The 23,276-nt window shown below is 44.4% G+C and overlaps 1 protein-coding gene across 2 annotated transcripts; it reads right to left on the bottom strand.

Annotated features, from left to right (window-relative positions):
• Positions 1-7,065: 7,065 nt before the first annotated feature.
• LSM10 (LSM10, U7 small nuclear RNA associated) lies at positions 7,066-22,868 on the bottom strand. Of its 2 annotated transcripts, XM_075334073.1 has the most exons (3): positions 22,776-22,822; positions 8,357-8,422; positions 7,066-7,506 (listed from the first exon to the last, which is right to left on the bottom strand). In XM_075334073.1, exon 3 carries the CDS (start codon positions 7,496-7,498, stop codon positions 7,133-7,135), a length of 366 nt encoding a protein of 121 aa, XP_075190188.1. In that variant the 5' UTR covers positions 7,499-7,506; positions 8,357-8,422; positions 22,776-22,822; the 3' UTR covers positions 7,066-7,132. The 2 variants fall into 2 exon arrangements, with proteins under 2 accessions (XP_075190188.1, XP_075190187.1); XM_075334072.1 differs by lacking the exon at positions 8,357-8,422 and having other exon boundaries at positions 22,776-22,868.
• Between the last annotated feature and the right edge of the window lie 408 nt (positions 22,869-23,276).

Genomic DNA, 23,276 nt, shown 5'->3' with positions numbered 1-23,276 from the left:
GCAAGTCTACAGTGTGAACCACTGAGCCAATAGTGATGAGAATCATGTTGACAAAGTGCTGTCTATTTCTTACTTAATAGCACCAGGAATATTGTAGTTCATGTGAAGCGGGGCACCCTATCCTGGCCGAGGGTCACTGACTCCCCTGTTCATGCAATTGTGTGTGTCCGTGTTGTGCACCCTATGGGATGTGCAACACTTACAATGTCCATGGCGATCTTCATCTCGGATTCCGATCCTTGTCACCGACGTGTAGGGTGACACAATTACACACAAGTCCTTTTTATGAACAACTCAGGAGCCATCTTTATTGTGGTAAACCAGGTCTTTCTTACTTTGGAAAGACAGGCCTTCTTGTGCTGCGCCGCTCTCTCAGGAGTTTCTGACTTACTACCCTTGCTCTGGGTTTCTGCTTCTGGTGCTTGTTCCTAATACTGGTTTCCTCCCCGTATTGTTTCCTGACGGCTACCATGCCTCACGTGGACCCTTGGACGAAGTACTAGCCCCTGGCCGGTTCAAGGTACTGTCGGGAGTTTCCATACACCGACGTCCCACTGGACTCTGGAGATCCTCTAACCACCCGAAGGGAAAGTTCTTGGCACTAGGGAGTATACCTCCCATCCTCTCAGTAGGACATCTGCAGGTTCACTGACTAACTTCTCCCTGTCTGTTCTTGCTAAACTCCTTGCTCCACGCACCTTACAATAAACATCCTATCTAAAAACCTTACCTATTAGTCCTTATCTATAAGGCTATGTGCGCACGTTGCGTATTTTTCCTGCATTTTGGTCGCGTTTTAAACTGACAATGCATGCATTTTGCTTCCCCAGGAAAGTCTATGAGAAATCAGAATTTCTATCCACACGTTGCGTTTTGTGAACATTTTCCACCCATTGACTTCTCAATATCAAAACGCACTGTCTAAATCGCGGCCAAAATGCAATGAAAATGTAGTGAAAACGCATTTTTTTTTGTCAAACGCAGTGTTTATATTTGTCAAAAGGTTGCAGTTCTATTGTCAAACCAGAACGCAGCGTGCGGACATAGCCTTTTACTCCTGGCTGACGCGGCACAAGGGGCCAATCCCTATTTACATTACACATGGTTTGCGTTAAAATATACACATAACATACATACACATACAGTTGTGCTCGAAAGTTTACATACCCCAGCAGAATTTTTGCTTTCTTGGCCTTTTTTCAGAGAATATAAATAATATCACAAAATCTTTTTTTCCCACTCATGGTTAGTGGTTGGTTGAAGCCATTTATTGTCAAACTACTGTGTTTTCTCTTTTTAAATCATTATGACAGTCAAAAACATCCAAATGACCCTGATCAAAAGTTACATACCCCAGTTCTTAATACCGTGTATTGCCCCCTCTAACATCAATGACAGCTGGAATACTTTTGTGGTAGTTGTGGATGAGGCTCTCTATTTTCTCAGATGGTAAAGCTGGCCATTCTTTTTGGCAAAAAGCCTCCAGTTCCTGTAAATTCCTAGGATTTCTTACATAAATTGCTTGTTTGAGTTCTCCCCAGACTGGCTCAATGATATTGAGATCAGGAGACTGAGATGGCCAGTCCAGATCCTTCACTTTGTTCTGCTGTAGCCAAAAACAGGTTGACGTGGCCTTGTGTTTTGGATTGTTGACATTTTGGAAAGTCCAATTACGTCCCATGCGCAACTTCCGGGCTCATGAGTGCAAAATTGCCTCCAGTATTTGCTGATAACATGCTGCATTCATCTTGCCTTTGACTCTGACCAAGTTTCCTGTGCTTTTGTAGCTCACACATCCCCACATCATCAGCGATCCACCTCTGTGCTTTACAGTGTTCCTTTCATCATAGGCCTTGTGGACACCTCACCAAATGTAACGTTTATGGTTGTGGCCAAAAAGTTCAATTTTGTTCTCATCACTCCAAATTACCTTGCTCCAGAAGTTTGAAGGCTTGTCTCTGTGCTGTTTGGCGTATTGTATGCAAGATACTTTGTGGCATTGGCGCAGTGATTGCTTTCTTCTGGCAACTCGACCATGCAGCCCATTTTTCTTCCAGTGCCTCCTTATTGTGCATCTTGAAACAGCCACACCGCTAGTATCCAGTGACTGCTGTATTTCAGCTGATGTTATTTATGGCTGGCATCCCGAACAATTTTCCTGGCAGTTGTGGCTGAAATTTTTGTTGGTCTACCTAATCGTGGTTTGGTTTTTACAGAGCCCCTGATTTTCCATTTGTTAAACACAGTTTGAACACTGCTGACTGGCATTATCAATTCCTTGGATATGTTTTTGTATCCCTTTCCTGTTTTATACAGTTCAACTATCTTTTCCCGTAGATCCATTGACAATTCTTTTGCTTTCCCCATGACTCACAATCCAGAAAGGTCAGTGGCTGAATGAAAGATGCAAGAGTCTGTCTGGATCCCAAAAACTCACTCAGCTTTTATGCACACTCTGATTACAAGCAAACAGGTCACAGGTGAGGATATTACCTTTATTAGCCATTCAAACCCATTTGTGTCAACTTCAGTACATGTTATCAGGCCAAAATCGCCAGGGTATGTGAACTTTTGATCAGGGTCATTTGGATGTTTTTGGTTGTCACTATGATTTGAAAAGAGAAAACACAGTAGTTTGACAATAAATGGCTTCACTAGCCATGAGTGGGAAAAAAAGATTTTGTGTTATTCATACTCTATGAAAAAAGACCAAGAAAACAAAAAATCTGCCGGGTATATAAACTTTTGAACACAACTGCACATATAGGAGGTGTGTGTTCTCTGTAATAATACCCTGTAATATGGTAAAACACAAATACAAGTATGCTAGAGGGCGCCGGCTGATGCTCCCATCCAGCTCTGGCACAGCAATGTACTTGCCCAATCATTTCCATTCAATATAATACACTGTATACATCTATGGGAGCTGCTCTACTCCATAGGGGTGGACGTGGTGCGGCTACCTCCTACACATGCACAGCAGTTTTGGGGATATTTTTCTTATTTTTGATGCCCAGTATAGCTTCTCAGACTTCATGTAAATCTAGTTGTTTCAGTTTTGTTGGATATTATCAATGTTGCAGATGAGACATTTTTTTGTTTCCTTTTTTATTTATAAATCTTGCAGAAATTGTGATAGTGAGCATTTTCATTTCCTCTGCAGCGTGGCTTTAATTGGGTCATCTAAGGTTGGATCTCGTTGAGCGAGGTCAGTTGGCCTTCCTCTTTGTGGGAACACTCTGTGCTCTACTCCAGGACATGGCTGTAAACGGATTCTTGCCAGCTCCAATTAGAACCTCTGCATTTACTCTTGTTTTATTCCATTGTGAGCACTATTTTCTTTGGCAAGCATGCATTCTTGTGCAATGTATGCTGCGTGCCAGTGTCTTGTGCCAGCCAGCGTTGCCTATCTAGACACCACTGTGGGTAACTTTGACATATGCTGTATTTTAAACAGTGCATAATTTTATAATTGTAGCACTTTAATAACATGTAATCGGATTTGCTTACAGTGGTATTTGCACTATGTACTTTCTTTGAAACTGGGACTTTTTTGATGGGATACAGCAAAATCAATAAATTATTTTGGCATGTCTGGCAGGTTTGCATGACAAGGAATTAATATGCATTTGTATTCAGTGCAAATGTAGATAAATATATATTTTTTATTTTATTCCTGGATGACATACCTTACAATCCCATGGCTTCTTGGTATGCTGCTGAAATAAAGTTTGTGGCATGTTGCAAAAATTGTTACAGGTTTCAAGTCTATTAAAATGGGTGACATTCCAAAGGACTGTAAAAGAAATTGTGTTGAAAAGTCAGCCTAAACTACTATGACTGGCCAAATACAGAGGACTACTTCCCACTAATGATAAACAAGCACTACCATGCTCAGGTGCTTTGTACTCGTAATGAGTAGTTGGACGCTCGGACGAGCTCGACTCGAGCACCCCAGTATAATGGAAGTCAATGGGGGACTCTAGCATGTTACCAGGAAATCTTCTGGAAAAATGCTCGAGATGCTCATGGTAAAGACCTCATGTGAGACTATAGTGGCTCAAGGATTTTAAAGGGATATTGTCCTTTTTAAAGCCATTGATTCTCAAAGCAAGTGACAGAGGGGGTGTGGCACACCCCCTCTGTCACTTGCTTTGAGAATCAATGGCTTTAAAAGGACAATATCCCTTAAAATCCTTGAGCCACTATAGTCTCACATGAGGTCTTTACCATGATCATCTCCTATGTAGCATCCCACATATTAGGGTTTACAGACAGACTGAAAATGACCACTTTTCAGAGGCCCAGGGATCAGATGGTTATAGCAGGGATTTTCCCCAACTGCTACATTCCCAAGATGCTCAGTTTTGGTCAGATAGAGAGATCAAGACATTGGCATAGCTATATATTCGGAGTGTTCTTATTTCCTTTGAGCAATGTTATTAGCTCTATCAAGCCCCCAGACACTCTTCTTTAGGTACCTGCACCTAAAGGCCACGTCTCACTAAGCAACATCGCTAGCAACATCGCTGCTGACTCACGACTTTTGTGACGCAACAGCGATGTTGCTAGCCATGTCGTTGTGTGTCACATCCAGCAACAACCCGGCCCCTGCTGTGAGGTCGCTGGTTGTTGCTGAATGTCCTGGACCATTTTTTAGTTGTTGCTCTCCCGCTGTGAAGCACACATCGCTGTGTGTGACAGCGAGAGAGCAAAAACTGAATGTGCAGTGAGCCGGCTTCTGCGGACGCTGGTAAACAATGTAAATATCGGGTAACCAAGAAGCCCTTTCCTTGGTTACCCGATATTTACCTTTGTTACCAGTGTCCGCCGCTCTCACGCTGTCAGTGCCGGCTCCCTGCACACATAGCCAGACTACACATCGGGTAATTAACCCGATGTGTACTCTGGCTAGGAGTGCAGGGAGCCAGATATTTACCCGATATTTACCTTAGTTACCAAGCGCAGCATCGCTTCCACACGTCGCTGCTGGCTGGGGGCTGGTCACTGGTGAGATCTGCCTGTTTGACAGCTCACCAGCAACCCGTGTAGCGATGCTCCAGCAATCCCTGCCAGGTCAGGTTGCTGGTGGGATCGCTGGAGCGTCGCTTAGTGTCTTAGTGTGATGGTACCTTAAGGCATGCCCTAAATACTCAGTTTCCAGACACTGGAAACTCTCATATCCTTGGAGCCAGTGACCCAAGTGGTTAATCTCTGTTTTACATACCAAGTTATTCAGCAGGAGATGCTATTGTTAGTTGAGGACAATATACCTTTGAGAATTGAGGCCTTGACCTCCCTGCAATATCCATTTGGTAACTGATAAACTTGCTAATCCGAATCTATATAGACCAATCAATGCTACCTGACACCTTGCAGGTTATATAAAATAGGTAGAGCTTTCACTGAAGATTGCCATAAGTGTGGGGAAAAGGCTGCAGATTTTATACACCTGATGTGGTGTTGCCCTCCTATAGGAATCTTCTGTACCATTATATCCTAAAGTGTGCTTATGGGGATCCTTCATGAAGAGCCCTGGCCTCACCATCCTCACACTCTAAGGGAGCCATGTTCATGGCCCGTAAGGCTATCACCATGTGGTGGATGGCTAGAGGACCCTGGTGGATTTCACACTGGGACAGTGTTAAATACTGCAGCTTCCTATGACAGCGTGTATTATAAAAAATGTATCAAAAATTTGATAAAAAGGTATGGAAGCCTTTGTTTGATCCCACTTTGACGAAGATTAGTCGGTAGGTGATAAGGAGTATTCGCTCATGATTAAAATATGTGATAAGTGGTGCCGAACATGAGTGTCTTATGTGTTTGGTTAAGATATTAGACCCTTGGTATGTTAAGTGCAATCTTAACTTTGCCAGACAGTATTAATGAGCAAATAGACATGTTTGTTCTATGTGACCTTGTTATGTTGTACAGCCTTCAATAAAAGGAGTTAAAAAAAATAACACCATAGTGGAATCCAACAGACAAGTTTTTCACAACAGGCATTAAAGGGAATCTGCCAGCAGGTTTTTGCTATTTAATCTGAGGACAGCATGCGGAAGTGGTTAAAAAACAGAATTCAGATATGTGTCTCTTATCAAGCTGTGTGCTATTCTTTACTCATTATTATGATAGACAGACAGACACTGATCACACCAGGCTGCTTTCTGCCCATGAACATAGAACAAACTGGATCCTCTCTATCAGCATACCACCGTTCACATGTGGTTGCGTGCGATACAGTCAGAATCCAGTGACATGCAGTATTTGCACGCAGCTCAAAAAACGCTACAAGTAGAGTTTTCGAAACAAGGTAAAAAAACTGCAAATCAACAGATCCGGTATATGACGCATGCAAATGCATTTTACCGCAATGCTATTGAAAATGCATTGAAATAAGAATGCATTTGTTAAGGATCTGGTCACATGTGTTTGCCTTTTTTTTGACATCCATCAAAAAAAAGCTGATGTGAAAGCAGCCTTAAGGTACTGTCACACATAACGAGATCGCTAGCGAGATCGCAGCTGAGTCACCGTTTTGGTGACGCAGTTGCGATCCCGTTAGCGCTCTCGTTATGTGTGACACTTACCAGCGATCAGGCCCCTGCTGTGAGATCTCTAGTTGTTGCAGAATGGTCCAGGTCATTTTCTTCAAAGGTGATGTCCTGCTGGGCAGGACACATCGCTGTGTTTGACGCTGTGTGACAGGGTCACAGTGACTGCTGAGATCGTTATACAGGTCGCTACTGCGATCTGTATTGTTCTGCATCGCTGGTAAGATCTCACTGTGTGACATCTCACCTGCGACCTCCCAGCGACTTACCTGCGATCCCTATCAGGTCGCATCGTTTTTGGGATCGCAGGTAAGTCGTTATGTGTGAAGGTACCTTTACTGTCTGACATTTATCTTTTAATACAAATTAACTTTAAACCTTTTATTGATAAGAGGCCATAAGCACATCCACATCAAGGGCATTGGGAAGCCACAGGGATGTACCAGGGCATTTCCTAACAAACATTTCATTGTTATCTTCATTTTCAGATAAATGTGCACAACAGCAATTTGCACTGTAAATGTTTAATAACAGCAATATTTGGAACTGAAAAAGTATGTATGGAGAATTGCAAATTATTTGAACTTTTTTGAGGCAAACTCTTTTCTTCCCTTTCCCCCAAAGCTTCGAATACTTTGTATCTTCTTTAGCTGTTCTTCAATGGTATGGATTATATCTACTTCATCTGGAATATGAACATATCTCACATTGCGTCCAGTAACAAACAAGTCATCTAGTTTAGCCTGCTGGCCATGGCGATCAGTGTAGATAACCTTTTCCAAGCGTATATTCATAAAAGCATCTACATTTATAATAGTCCCTCTGGCAGAACTTTCATTGCGCAAGTCAACAGTGGTGACAAGACCATGTAGCCCCTGCAGGAGGATTATCAGACTGTTTTCAGCAATTGTCCTCTCTTTCACCGAGTGACTGACCTCCATAGCTGCACCTACAAAATAACATTAACTTATTAATTGCAATAAAGATTAACAAATACTTGGTACATCACAACGCAAACTTTATCACTACACAAAAGTTTCAAAAACCCATTATCTATGAATAATGATACCTTATGACTCAAATCTAAATTTGCAAACAGGAGACCCCCAAGTAGATATCAAAAATATGTCCATTTTATTGAAATCTCTACATACAAAACATTAATGTAGAGATATCAATAAAATGGACATATTTTTGATATCGACTCGGGGGTCTCCTGTTTGCAAACAACACAAACTTTATGCCTGAAATAAAGACCAAACAGAAAAATAAAATATATATCCCAAACTGAAGTTAATAGAGGTTGGTTCAATGTTGAGCACTCTCCTCTTTTGGGAAAAATGGTGAGTGGTTACACAGATCTCTCGTTCTGGGAAGACCTGTACTAACCAACATTCAACTATGGATCTTTTCTCTCCATTTCCAATATGTTCAACTACAGATCTTATAGTCTGGACGGGCATAGGGTCTTCTGACCCAATCTCAAAAGCTTAATATGCAGATGCTAAGTTGCCGACTTTGGGTCAGAAGACATTGCAGTCCGTACTTGGACTGTTTGTCATGGATGTGAATTTAGACGCTTCAGATACTTATTGCTGATTTTGTGCAATTTATAGTACAATACAGAGGGTGGGGAGATGCAATTTCTAATCCATAGCATTTCAGTGTCTATAATGAGATTTATCATTTGGTGTCCATTTTTAAGTGGAAAAAGAAGCTCTTTTTTGTATGGTCAATAAAAGGATAACAGAAACTAACCCCCCCCCCCCCCCCAATTTATACTCCACTAGCTGTAGTACCTGGCGTTGCCCGGGATAGTAACCGTCTCTCTCTCCCAGTCTCTGTCTCTCTGTCTGTCTGTATTTCTGTGTGTAAATAAAGAAATAATGTTTGGAACACCATTCCAAGTCTGAACTGGATGTAAAAACCTAAAAAACATCACATCATCTAATTCTGTGTGTGTCTGTCTCTTTCCCCGTCTCTCTGTATCACTCTCTTTCCTTGTCTGTCCGTCTCTCTCTGTCTCCCTATCGATATATTACCTCACACATAAGCTTCTTATATACAAAGAATGTCCTTCGTTCCTATAGCAACCAATCACAGCTGCTATTAACCTGTAACTCCTAGCTCCATTTACTTGAATGGAGACAGTTTTTTTGGAGAGTAAATGTACAGCACTGGGTTAAATTTTCCCGTCAAAACATAGTCCATGATGTTCCCTGAGTCACATGGGGTGTCTGTGCAAAATATTGTGATTGTAAATGCGACAGTGTAAATTCCTTTAGCGGACACACACAATTTAAATATTAGATAGCCCTACTTCAGTTTTCATCCGCTCTGTACCTCAGAGCTCATTCAGACTACCATTCCATCTGTCCTTTTCAGTTCCTGATTTTTTGCAGACCTACTGACAGGACCATCTTTTCAATGTCTTTTGTGTAGGATCGGATGGCACACAGAAGTACTTCCGCGTGCATCAGTTCCACTTCCTACAAACCCCCCGCCCAAAAAACACATCGGATGCCATATGTCCGCACTGTTATTATGGAACACATCCTATTCTGTTCCATGATAACCTTGACTCAATACAAGTCAATGGGTCTGCAAAATCCCCGGAAGCCACACGGAACCACTTCCATGTGACCTCCGTCGGGTGCCCCTGCAGTCTGTGTCCCGCTCCCCCGCCAGCCCCGCACCTGCTCGCACTACGTGTCAGCATCTGCCCGCACAGTAGTGTCAGCAGCTGTGGGGATGACAAGCGTCGACATTAGGTTAGCAAAGTGTGATGAAATCTGCTGCACTGCTGTCATTAGCGCTCGTTACTGACTTCCATGCCCGCCGTGTCCTTACATCAAGTCTCACAGCCGCTTGCGATACTTTGCTTCTGAACGCGGCGAAGTGTAGCAGACTTCATCACCCAGTTAATGTATCTAGTTACTCCTGAAGTCAGCACTAGTGCGGTGACCTGACCTAACCTAATGATGTTAGCTCAGGTCACTGCAGTGCTCTCCCAGCCAATGGGGAACATTCTATTCTTCACTGATCGGGACAGTGAGTATGGATCGTCGTGGGACCCCCTTATTGGATTACGCCGGACCTGGCTTTGTTTCTTTTGTTAAATTAAATTGGTGAAAGAGGGAATGTTTAGGGGAGTGTTTTTTCAAATAAAAATTTGTCTGTCATCTTTTTTTTTTTTTAGTGAGGTCTGAGACACCGTTAGATCACTATCCTCAGGGCCTGATGCCAGGTGACATTACACAGCTGGTTTCAACCCCATATATTACCCCATTTGCCACTACACCAGAGCATTCGGGATGAGCCGAGTAAAATCCCGGGACCGAAGCATCTAATGGATGCGGCAGTTCCGGAAAGCTGCTGGCTATTTTTAGGCTGGGGGGGCTCCAAATAACGTGGGTCTCCCCAGCCTGAGAATAGCACCCAGCAGCTGTGATGCTTTATTTTGGCTGGTATCAAAATTGGGAGGGACCGCACACCGTTTTTTTTTATTTTTAATTTATTGTACTGTACGATATAGATCCGCCCACTGGTGGCTGTGATTGGTTAGTCAGCCCCCACACTGAGTGACAGCTGTCATACTGCAACCAATCACAAATTTTTTGTAATAAAGTACCTTTTCACATAACTTGGTGTATCCCTCTTGTATGCACACTTCTTTTCTCTTTTGTTATCAATCACAAACGGGGAGGAATGAATATGTACGAGCCTAATGAGCGGCTGGCTCGGGAAGAACAAAGAGCTGGCGCAGGAGCAGTGTGACAGCTGCCTGGTGATCGGTGAGTATGTAGTGCTTGCTCTTACCCCTTTGCGCTAGTTTCTGTTCCCCATAGACTTTAAATGGGGACAAGCATCTGGCCAGATACTGTGGACTGTATGTAACGCTCCTTCCATTTTTTTTGCGGACCGCAAAAAAAAAAAAAAAAGTCACACGGACCGTATACTGAACGGAACAGATGCGGTTGTCATACGGATGCATCCGTTGATAATCAGGACCGTTTTTTGTGGACCGCAAAAACGTATGTCGTGTGAAAGTAGCCTAATCCAGCAATCTCAGCACTCAGGCTAATCCCTCAAGTAGGACCCGAAATCCATAATTTTTTTAGCTCCTTAATTAAACAGGTTGTCCACTAATTTAACATTTATGTCCTATCCTTAAAATAGGTCATCAATGTCTGGTGGTAGTGCGACACCTGGCACTCCTGCTGATCAGGTGTTCAATTTAGGTGGAGGCTGGAACTGTTTCAGTTATGGAGCTGCACGGCTCACCTCCTTCAACTCTATAGTGGCGGCTGGATACTGCATATCCACTGCCTATTCAAATCAATAGGGGGCGGATGTGCAGTAGCGGGCTGCGGTTACTATTCCGTAGATAGAGCTGCACTGTACAGCTCTGTAACAGTAGTTCTGGACACGCCGACACTGGGAACAGCTGATCAGCAGGGGTGCTGGGTGTCACACCACCACCAGACATTAATGATCTATCCTAAGGGGTACTTCACACACAGCGAGATCGCTACTGAGATCGCTGCTGAGTCACGTTTTTTGTGACGCAGCAGTGACCTCATTAGCAATCTCGCCGTGTGTGACACTGAGCAGCGATCTGGCCCCTGCTGTGAGATCGCTGCTCGTTACACACAGTGCTGGTTCTTTTATTGTTGCTCTCCCGCTGATAAGCACACATCGCTGTGTGTGACAGCGAGAGAGCAACAATCCTGAATGTGCAGGGAGCAGGAGCCGGCATCTGGCAGCTGCGGTAAGCTGTAACTAAGGTAAACATCGGGTAACCAAGGTGGTTACCCAATATTTACCTTCGTTACCAGCCTCCGCAGCTCTCACGCTGCCAGTGCCGGCTCCTGCTCCCTGCACATGCTAAGTTAAGCGGTGTGACCTGGTAACTAAGGTAAACATCAGGTAACCATACCCGATGTTTACCTTAGTTACCAGTGTCCGCAGCTTCCAGACGCCGGCTCCGTGCAAGCGCAGCGTCGCTTGCACGTCGCTGCTGGCTGGGGGCTGGTCACTGGTGTGATCTGCCTGTTTGACAGCTCACCAGCGACCATGTAGCGATGCAGCAGCGATCCTGACCAGGTCAGATCGCTGGTCGGATCGCTGCTGCATCGCTAAAGTGTGAAGGTACCCTACGGATAGGCCATCAAATATTAAAGTAGTGGACAATGTCTTTAAAGGTTCTATAGTTGATATGCTAGAAAACCTGAAAGTCTGTCAAGAACCAGCCAGCCTCCTGGCATGTTTTCTTTTTATATAAACACTCTTGATGGTAAATTTGTATACAGTTGGCAGCCCAAATTTTATGGACGGTCCCAAAAAGTAGTTTTTTTTTATGCCGAGCCTCTGCCGGTCACAAGTCCTGCTCTCCACAGCAGAAGCAATGGTGTGACTGTGAAATTGTGTTAGTCGAGTGTCCTATGTAAGAGGAGAGTGGTATGGCCGGCGGCTGTATGGTAGGCAGTGACTGACAGAAACCCGACTTACTACATTTTTGAAGGACTGAAAATACTCTTTAAACCAACATTATAAACTGTAAGAAGACCATTATAAAAATCGAATATGGCAAGAGTAGTAGTGTTCTTTCATATTAAGAGCACATGAAGGCCCCCTTCACACATCTGTGTGTCCGGTACGTGCCACATCCGTTTTCACACGTATCAGAGACACAGCCACATGTAGAACCATTGAAATCAATGGGTCTGCGCACACATGCATATTTTCCCCCATGGACTGTGTGGAGCCGACATGTGCCAGTGTGCTCCACACATAGACATGTCCATTTTTCTCAGCAGTATGGGTGTCACGCGGACCGCACACTGATGTGATTCATGTGAAACGCATTGGAGAAAACACGTGTCTGAAATAAAATGCTTTTCTATACTCACCTGTCTCCACCGCTGATGTCTCTTGATTCCGACCCTCACACATTATGCTCATTGCATATTCACTACTCCGAGGACCAGAAGTAACAGTGCCAAAGACATCAGCACCATGGACAGGTGAATATAGACGTTCAAGCTGTCAATGTGCTATGCAGAGCGCACACTGAGTGTGTTTAACACGGACATGTGAAAAAGGCCTAAGGCTATGTGCGCACTAGGCGTTTTTTTCACGCTGCGTTTTTATGTGCGTTTTTGTCTAAAAAACGCACCCGCGGCTAAAAAAACGCGGCAAAAACGCATGCGTTTTTGCCGCGATTTGGTGCGTTTTTTGCTGCGTTTTTGCTCACTGCGTTTTTAATCAGTGCACAATGCCATTAAAGATTGTTGATGAAAAAAAAAAAAAAAAAAAAGGTCTGATGTCATTTCCTTCTTCAAAATGTTCATTGTATGCAGGAGAGCAGACAGCTGCAGAACTAGTGTATGCAGGAGAGCAGACAGCAGCTGCAGAACTACAAGTCTCAGCATCCTCCATTCACTAGTGTATGGAGGAGAGCAGACAGCAGCTGCAGAACTACAAGTCTCAGCATCCTCCATTCACTAGTGTATGCAGGAGAGCAGACAGCAGCTGCAGAACTACAAGTCTCAGCATCCTCCATTCACTAGTGTATGCAGGAGAGCAGACAGCAGCTGCAGAACTACAAGTCTCAGCATCCTCCATCCAGGACTGTATGCAGTTTTTTGCCCAAAAAGAAAAAAAAAAATGACGTGGGCTTCGCCATATTTTTGTATGCTAGCCGGGTACAGCAGGCAGGTACGGGCTGCCCCCAACCCCCAGCTGCCTATTTGTACCCGGCTGGGAACCAAAAATATAGAGAAGCCCTTTTTTTTTAATTATTTCATGAAATAATTAAAAAAAAAAAAAAAATGACGTGGGCTTCGCCCAATTTTTGAGTCCAGCCGGGTACAACTAGGCAGCTGGGGATTGGAATCCACAGTGCAGGGTGCCCATGCTTTCTGGGCACCCCCACTGCGAATTGCAGTCCGCAGCCACCCCAGAAAATGGCGCTTTCATAGAAGCGCCATCTTCTGGCGCTGTATCCAACTCTTCTAGCTGCCCTGAAGCCGGGTGGCGAGCTAGGTAATAATGGGGTTAGGGCTAGCTGTATAGCTGGCCCTAAGCCCGAAATTCATGGTGTCACGCCAATATTAGACATGGCCACCATGAATTTCTAGTAATGATAAAAAAAAAAACACAACACAGAAAAATATTTTTATTAGAAATAAAACACAACACAATTAGTGACTCCATCTTTATTGAAATAAACCCCCCTCCGCAGTAATCCTGGGTCAGGGTCCCGCGCCGTCCAATCCGGATCCAATATCATCTGATCGGTTTGCTGGAAGGCAGAGCGATCAGATGATGTGTCAGGATCAAGTGCCTGAATCCCATCACACATCAGCTGATTGTATAAAAGCCGGTTATACAATCAGATGATGCATCAGTAGAAAAAAAAAAAAAAAAATAATACTCACTTATGTGCTGTGCTGATTACCGGCAGCTCCTGGAGCGATCGATTGGACAGGAGTCTGATCCTATACGATCGCTGCCGGAGCTGCCGGTAATCAGCTGATGAAGTCCCCTGACGGCAGGATCAGCTGATAGCCGGCCGGGCGCCCCCGTCACCGCGATCAGCTGATGCGTCAGGTGACTGCATCAGGTGATCAGCGCCAGGTCCTGCAAGCAAGGTCCTGCCCCGGGGAGACTGCACACAGCCAGAGCGGCGGGACCGGGAGGAGATGGGAGCGGGCATGGCACCGGGACCCTGCGGACAGGTGAGTATATGACATTTTTTTTTTTTCTACTGTTCACTTTGGTTTTCGCCGCTGCCTCCACCTCCCGCCCAGACATGGCGCCGCACGGAGCTGTCATGCACAGGACGGGAGGTGGACGCAGCGGTGACGGTACCGGGAGGATTCCTGCTTCTGTGTTTACCAACAGAAGGAATCCTCTTCCTGTACACGTCACTGTAGTACCCACCCCTTGCGTTTATAGCTGCGTTTTTAGTCATAGAAACGCGGCTATATGCGTTATTCATTGCGTTTTTAACATCTCATTGAATTCAATGAGTGAAAAACGCAGTGGAAAACGCAGAAATAATTGACATGCTGCGTTTTTGTGGTCACCACAAAAACGCAGCTAAAAAAAACGCTGTGTGAGGACAGCACTTCTGAAAACCCATTGACATTGCTGGGGAAGCAATGTCACTGCGTTTTCAGCACAAAAACGCGGTAAAAAACGCCGCTAAAAACGCGGCAAAAACGCCTAGTGCGCACATAGCCTAAGAGTGTATTTAGTTTTTGGCTATGTCAAGGTGCACTGAAGCCCCCTTATGGAATAAAAATAATAGTTTTAAAAGTTAATTAGTGCAATGAAATATATGCTGCTCATATGATTTTTTTTTTTTTATAGGGCCACGTTCCCTATATAGCCGTTTAGCAATAACATGTTACTCTTCTAGTTGATTGATTCCATTTTTGGAGGGTTATTTTTTGAGAAGTATCTCATGAAGTAATAATAGGAAGTGTAGATTTCAGCTTTCATTGACATTATCATCATTTCTTGATCAGGCACACATTTCATAGTTGTACACAGTATAGAAGTGAGAATTCATACTCACTTTTTCCTACTTCCTTTTTTCTTACTTTTCTACCATTATTTACTTGTGGAATGTACAAATAGAGACATTTCCAAGTCAAATGTGGAAATTTTGAAAACTTTGAAGAGACAGAAAATGTTTGATGCACATGATGTAGAGATCTACAATCTAGAGTTTACATACACTTAGGCTAGGAAACTCCAGCTCATAAGTGTTAACACAAAATAAGGGTGATGGTTCAACCAGAGGTTAGATGATGAATCAATAAAGCTGTACTGGCAAAGCTTTGTATCAGTGGCGTAACTAGAGTTCGAAGGGTCCTGATACACAATGTAGACCTGCCCCCCCCATCCACGTCCCCCCTTGGGGTACAGGATAATTACCCTGATATTTTGCTCTTTCCCTTAGCACCCAGCTTTCCCATGCTCAGATATCCCTCTTTCCCTCAGTACCCAGCTTTTCTATGTTCTGATAGCCATCTTGTCCTCAGCACCCAGCTTTCAAATGCTCTGCTATACATCTATTTCTCAGCACCCAGCTTGCCCTGAATATCAGAGCATAGGAAAGCTGTATAGCAGAGAATAGAAACACTGACTGCTGAGGAAAAGATTGATATCAGAATAAAGGAAAATTGGGTGCTGAGGAATATCAGAGTATGGGAAAGCTGGGGGCGGAGGGAAACATCTATAGCAGAGCATGGAACACAGGGTGCTGAGGGAAAGAGCCTCCTTCCCTCAGCACCCAGCTTACCCATCCCATGCTTGTATCTTTCTCCCCAATCCTGGTCAATAGCCCCATCCTTTTTTTTAAGCTGCACATTAACATTATAGTTTTTTTTTTATTCTGCATATAAAAATGGTAGGTTTTTTTTGTACTGGTACACAAGTTTGGGTATTTTTAAGAGGTTTTTTGGCGCTTCTCATTAATTATGATTTTTAATGTCTGAATTTTATCACTAAAAATGTCACGTACACATTCACACACACTGTATTTTTATATACTGTATACAAGAGCATTTTGTACAAAATGTATACGCAAAGAAATAACGTTGTATGTCTGACAGCAAACTCCATGAAGATGTTGATACCCTGTGACCATCACAGAGCGGTGAAGCTTATCATCAGCTACAGGGCAGTGGGAAGCAGGGCTGTGGAGTCGGAGTCGGAGTCGTGGAGTCGGAGTCGGAGCTCATTTTGGTGGAGTCGGAGTCGGAGTCGGTATAAAATGCACCGACTCCGACTCCTAAAATATATAATAAATTGGGGACAGGAGTGCAATGCAGAATGTGCTGAATATTTTACTAAATAATAACATTTAGTATAATGCTTATATTTAAGTGAAAAATTTATTGTAGTACAATGTGAACATCAGACATTTAATTGTTTTTATGATACAATAATCAAGATATTTGGATAGAACATAAAATATTTATTGGAATACAACTTTAGAACACAAAAAACTAATAAATTGTAAATATGTAAAATATATATAATATATATATATATATATATATATATATATATATATATATATATATATATATATATATATATATATATATATACAGTGTATATACACACACAAGATATATATGTAATCTACTGTATATTACATAGTGTATTACATATTTACAATTTATTACAGTTTTTTGTGTTCTAAAGTTGTATTCCAATAAATATATTTTATGTTCTATCCAAATATCTTGATTATTGTATCATAAAAATTATTAAATGTCTGATGTTCACATACACATATTCATGTACTACAATAAATTTTTCACCTAACTATAAGCAATATATGTAGGAGTCGGAGTCGGAGCCGGAGTCGGAGCCGGAGTCGGAGTCGGTGCAAGAGAATTTGAGGAGTCGGAGTCGGAGTCGAAGGTTTGGCTTACCGACTCCACAGCCCTGGTGGGAAGGGGGGAAAGGTGCAGCTGTCAGGGCAAATAGGAGGATAGAAGAGAGTAGTGCAGCTAGATACATCATTCAAGGAACTCCAGTACACACTTTAGGTCGCATTATGCTCCTCTGCCCCCCCCCCCCTTCTACTAGTGCCAACTACAGAGGGATGGTGACGCAGGACAGAGGGACATCATCTCCTTAGAAGTTTCTTATATTACATCACAGCACAGGCCTGCGACTCCACAGCAGGTTTGTGCCAGGGGACGGTCTTACTGCTGTGAGGCTCCGTAGCAGTGAGTGCAGTGCAGGGGATGGCTGTGCTGAGGAGGATAGGCATACGCTCAGCATTTCTCCCCTCTACTGATGGATGGGGAGGGGCAGAACTTGAATCCAGCATACGTGCTGCATGCTGGAGGAGAAACTGTCATAGTCAGGAGCCCAGCAAGGGATCCACCAATTTCCAGGTGGGCTGGAGAGCAGGGAAATTGTTCTCTTAAACCCCTTCACCCCTGGCCTTTTTTCCGTTTTTGTTTTTTTTATTTTACCCCCTCTCATTCTTCCGAGAGCAGTAATTTTTTTTATTTTTCTGTCAATCTTGCCATATAAAGGCTTGTTTTTTGTGGGACGAGTTGTACTTTTAAATTAAACCATAAGTTTTACCATATAGTGTACTGGAAAAGAGCAAAAAAAAAAAAAAAAAAAAGTGCGGAAAAACTGCAAAAAAAGTGCGATTGCACAATAGTTTTTGAGATAATATATTCAGTTTTTTCTACATGGTAAAACTGATGTGTCGGTGTGATGTCTCCGGTCGGTTCGAGTTTGTAGACACCAAACATGAATAGGTTTATTTTTATCGAAGGGGTTAAAATAAAAATTCACAAGGTTGTACAAAAAAAAGTGGTGCACGTTTTGCGCCATTTTCTTAAACCCGTAGCATTCTCATTTTTGGTGATCCATCGCTCAGTGATAGCTTATTTTTTTGCATCTTGAGATGACGTTTTTAACTGTACCATTTTTGCGCAGATGCTACATTTTGATCGTCTGTTATTGCATTTTGTGCAAAATTTCTGTCACACTGCCCTCTGCCAGCAGTGAGAGAAAGTGACTCATGATAGCTACAGGAGTCATTACATGACCCTGTGCTACCATGGCAACCACAGGAAGTCACGTGATCACGTCACGTGACTTCCGGTAGGGGTGGGTAAGTTATCCTTATGGCGGCGCGCATATGCATCTCGCTGTCAATTTTGGCAGTGAGATGTAAGGGAGAAAATGTAGAACTGGTGGAGGAAGGTTGAACTAGAGGGACCTAGGTCTGTTTTCAACTTAAGTAACTATGTTAATAGGCGCATGTGGAATGCGATTCAACTCGCGCCTAGCAGGCACACATGTCAGTTGTTGAAATCAGCTGAGATGTGCGCGGACCGCCGTGGACTGCCAACGGCAGCCCGCGGGGATTAACCTCACATGATCCATGACATACCCAGTATATCATGTGTCATGAAGAGGTTAATAGCAGCACACAACCACCCAGCAGCTGCAGGAAGCTGATGGCTGGGTGATCACTGCTGCTATTAAAGAGAATGAATATGCACTGCTCTCCCCACCCATAATCCTACCCACCTCACAGCAGTGACTTCAGTGGAAAAAGGTGAGTGGGATAATGGGCGGGGAGAGCAGTGCATATGCCTTTTCTTAAAGAGAATATATGAGGTGCAAAATGCACCCAGAACCACGAGCAATTCTGGGTGCATATTACTAATCCCTGCCTAACCATCCCTGTATACACTAGCATAGGTAAAGGGATCTTTAGAAAAGGTATTTCTAAAGATCTTTTACTGTATGCTAATGAGAGGGGACTAGCCCCCTGCGCATAGCTTCCCTTGCCAGTCGCCCCCATTAGCATGTTAGTACGCCCCTGTGGGCGTGCCATCATGCTAATGAATACGCAGTGTCACAGGAAGATCTCTCTCACCTCTCCGCCGCGTCTGACAGGGGATTTTGGCTCAGTGCACATGACCCCGGAGGTTCGGTCATGTGCACTACTTCAGTTTGAAGCCAGAACGAGTACACCCGGCTTCATAGGGCGCATGACCGGAACTCCGGGGTCATGCGCACTGAGGAGGGCCCCGTCGCGACCGTTCTGCCCCCCCCCCTGCATTACACACATATACTAATATATATACACACACACACACACACACGTCCATTCAAACTAATCACACGTTCACTGTCATGGGGCTAGGATGGTGCACTTTCCCCGACACTGTTCTTTAATAGACCAATTGTGAAAATATCTTTTATCTATGGACGAAAAAGTAAAAAATGGTCAATTTCATTCCAAACAACATAGTCAACTAAAAGCAATCAAACATTGATGAATTTCATGTGATCAATGTTTATGGTTGCTTTAGTCTAATGTCTATGAGCACCTTAACTTATGAGGTCTGTGTGAGGCCGTTAGACCAAACTCAAGACATCTATGCAGGGCATATATGAGGCTGTAGAGTCTGCGTCAGGAGCCCACAGCTAGTTTGTGCATTGCAGTCCATTTTAAGTCATGATATATGGACAGGATACCAGGATTACACTAAGCAGAGTTGCCATCAGGGTATTACTACTGTGACTGGTGTACCGGGCCCGGGGTAATTCCTTAGCTTTGTTAAGCACCGGGAAGGCCAGGTCCCCCTCTTCACCGGGCCCCAGTCATAGCAAAAGGGCCCGGCTGTGTAGTTTCAGCCACTGCACACACAGCTAAATTGCAGGTGAAGCCCTTCGAGGTCACCGCATGCAAATTAGCCATGTGGCCGGAATCAAGGTAAGTGAAGCAGAGCAGGGAGGCGGCACGTCATCCCGCAGCCCAGTGTGATGAGGTCATCACTCTGCGTTTCATCACAGTGCTGCAGGCAATGCAGAGGTGGCGAGGACACGGCATCCGGCGGGGAAAAATAGGCGCTCTATGAGCTGAACATCGCCGTAAGTGGTGGGGGGCACCCGTGCCTTGCTTTAGCTCCGAGGTTGGAACCGCGGGCCTGCAATTACTTTTTCTGCGGCCCCCGGGCAGATTTTCAGGGGCAGCAGTACTCACACATAGAAATGTTGTAAGGACTTACTGTGTGGGCAGGTTTAGCTGTGTGCCTGGAGTTCGCCCTCTGGTGTTGTGTGCCAGCTCTCCAGTGCCTTCTAGGCCTCCCTCCCCCCCATAGTGCTGTGTGCAGCCCCCTCCAGTGCTGTGTTCCCTCTAATGCTGTGTACCACTCCCAGTGATGTCGCCCCCCTCCCCCTCGCGATGTCTGTAATGTAATTTTTTGAGGAAGATACTTCTGGAACAACTTCAAGGGTGCTAACACTTTAGGGTGTGTGTGTGTGTGTGTGTGTGTGTGTGTAAGGAATCCACACAGTCGCATTTACAATCACGAAATTTTGCACAGATGCCTCATGTGACTCAGGGAACGTCAGACTGTTTTGACGGGAAAATTTAACCCCGCGCTTTACAGTTTATCTCCAAAATCCTGCCTCCATTAAACTGAAGAGGTGGGAGCTACAAGCTGTTAATAGCAACTGTCAGTGGTTGCTATAGGAACAAAATAAACTGATAGTATAAGAAGCTTATGTGTGAGGTAATATGATGTCAGAGGTGAGACAGACACACGCACACAGAGACAGACAGACTAATACAAATACAGACAGAGACATAGACAAAGAAAGACAGACAAAGAAACAATTACTATCCCGGGCAACGCCCGGGTACTAAAGCTAGTGAGAAATTTATATTTATATATATATATATATATATATATATATATATATATATATATATGTAACTGTCTCTCTACCACTGTCCCTTTCTCCCAGCCTGTCTCTACTCTGTCTTTTTCCCCCATTTGTCAACGTCTGTCTCTCCACAGATGTCATATTGCCTCACACATAAGCTTCTTATACTGAGAATGTCCTTTGTTCCTACAGCAACCAATCACAGCTCCTATTAATAACCTGTAGCTCCCAGCTCAATTGACTTTAATGTAAGCAAGTTTTTTGGTGAAAGACTAAAGCATGGGGTTAACTTTTCCCCTCAAAACATAGTCTATGATGTTCCCCGAGTCACATGAGGCGACTGCAAAATTTTATGATTGTGTAACACTGCGGATTCCTGTAGCGGACACACACACACATTTTTTTTCCCCCCCAAGCATGGCGGTTGAGAGTGTGGAAGGTTTGAGAGGTGGAGGAGCTGGGCGGAGTCTCAAGGGGGCCCAAAAATGTTGGCAGTATGGGGCCCTGAAATTTCAAGTGGCAGCTCTGACACTAAATGTATGGAAACATTGAATATAGGACATTTGACCTGCATTACTGCTATACGGAATATACTTTATAAAAAAGGATTTAAGATGCACCCGATTATAAGGGTATGTTCACACAATGCATTTTTTTTTAACCACAAAAATAAAGCAATTGTAAAAAAAAAAAAAAAAAAAAAAAAAAAAGGAATTATTTTGATGCATTTTATGGTGTTTTACTCAATGCTCTTTTATTTTTTTTCTTAAAGTCACATGTATTGACTGGAAGAGCTCAAACGCTGGAAAAACACAGAAATAATTGACATGCAGCATCTTCAAAAACACAGCCAAGAAAAGATGCACTGTGTGGACAGCAAAATAGAAGTCACATAGACTTTGCTGGGAGAAGGAAATACATGCACTTTAGGTGCAGCTTTGTGACCTAAAAAATGCAGTAAAAGATGCCCTGTGTGAACAGCTTTAGGCTAAGTTCACATTTCCGTTGTTTTGCATCAGTCACATGCGTTGCTTGATGCATGTGACTGATGCGCTGTACAACGGATGACAAAGAACAGAATTTTCTTTGTTGGACTCCGTTGTGTGCAGGGGGGGTTGGAGCGTGAGGGGGCGGAGTTCGGGGTGGGTGGAACCGAGCGGGGCCGTGGCGCTGAGGACGTTAGTGCCGCGGGGACTGCAGGACAGGTGAGTGTGTGTGTATACATGCTGAGTGCGGGAGGGGGCGGAGCCGAGCGGTGAAGGGTCGGGCCCCGTGCACAGCCAGGGTAAATATTGAGTAAAAGCAAAGCACTTTTTGCTTGGTTACCCAATATTTATCTTAGATACCAGCGTACACCGCTTAGCGCTGGCTCACTGCACACGTAACCAGTGTAAATATCGGGTAACTAACCAAAGCGCATTGCTTAGTAACCCGGTGTATCCTGCTTACGGGGGCGGGGAGCCAGAGAGAGCATCGCAGCAAAATCCTACGGATTGCGCTGCTCAAAAAACGTTACATTCTGCGTTGCTCCCGCTCAGCGGTCAGTTAAAAGACGACTGACCGCGACGCAGCGGATGCAACGCAGCATCATCAGTCGCAATCCGTCGCTAATAGAAGTCTATGGGGGAAAAACAGGATTCCTGCAAAATATTTTGCAGGATACCACAATTCCTCAAGGCGACTGATTGTGACTGATGCAAAACAACGGAAGTGTGAACCTAGCCTTAGCAATGTAGGTCTCTAGCCTCCATCCTGAAGCCATGGGGCTCGCCGGCTCCCCTAGTGGCATCTATAGAAGCTACAGTCCACCATGGTATGAGGGCAGCATAGGAGTGGGTCCTACAAGGAACAGGTCATATATACACGCACTGTCCGTACAGTAGTCCTCCACTGCCTCCAGCTATGGCGCCCTCTGCTTTAGTGACAGGCTTGCCGCGCTTACATCCCTGCACCTACCGAGCACGCTCTTCTACTTACAGTATGGAACCCACGCCAGTCATTCCGCTCAGACCCGGGAAATACATAAGGAGGCAGCTCCTCTTTTTTGTCACATGATCACCTCGCCGCCAAATAGAGTAGCGCCATTCATGACTGACAGACAGTTTCGCCTATGGCTGGTTAGTTTCCTTTCGCCAATGGAACTGGTGGCGTGGCTGTGAGCCAATCGTGGAGGCGGGGAGGAGGGCCGCGTTGAGTGGGAGTGGAAGCTGTGAGCTCGGGGCAGATCACGTGTTACACTGCGGTCAGAGTCTCCGCCCCTCGTGGAGCCACGCCCCGTATTCTCCCGTCACTACCGCAGCTCCAGAATACAGATCGCCTGCAATGTGCGATATAAAGAAAACACGTGACTACTGCAGCACTGACCCCGGCTACAGGCTAGCCCGCAGCAGCACTCACAATTTGGCAGAATGCCGGGGCTCAGTGCCTGCAGGCCAGTGCTTTACCATCTTTACACCGGAAGCCACAGTGACCTGAAGG

The sequence above is a fragment of the Anomaloglossus baeobatrachus genome, chromosome 2 (genome assembly GCF_048569485.1).
Source record: "Anomaloglossus baeobatrachus isolate aAnoBae1 chromosome 2, aAnoBae1.hap1, whole genome shotgun sequence".
NCBI classification, from domain to species: domain Eukaryota; kingdom Metazoa; phylum Chordata; class Amphibia; order Anura; family Aromobatidae; genus Anomaloglossus; species Anomaloglossus baeobatrachus.
Note: the sequence above shows the minus strand (reverse complement) of the source record. Positions and strands in the feature narration are given on the sequence as shown.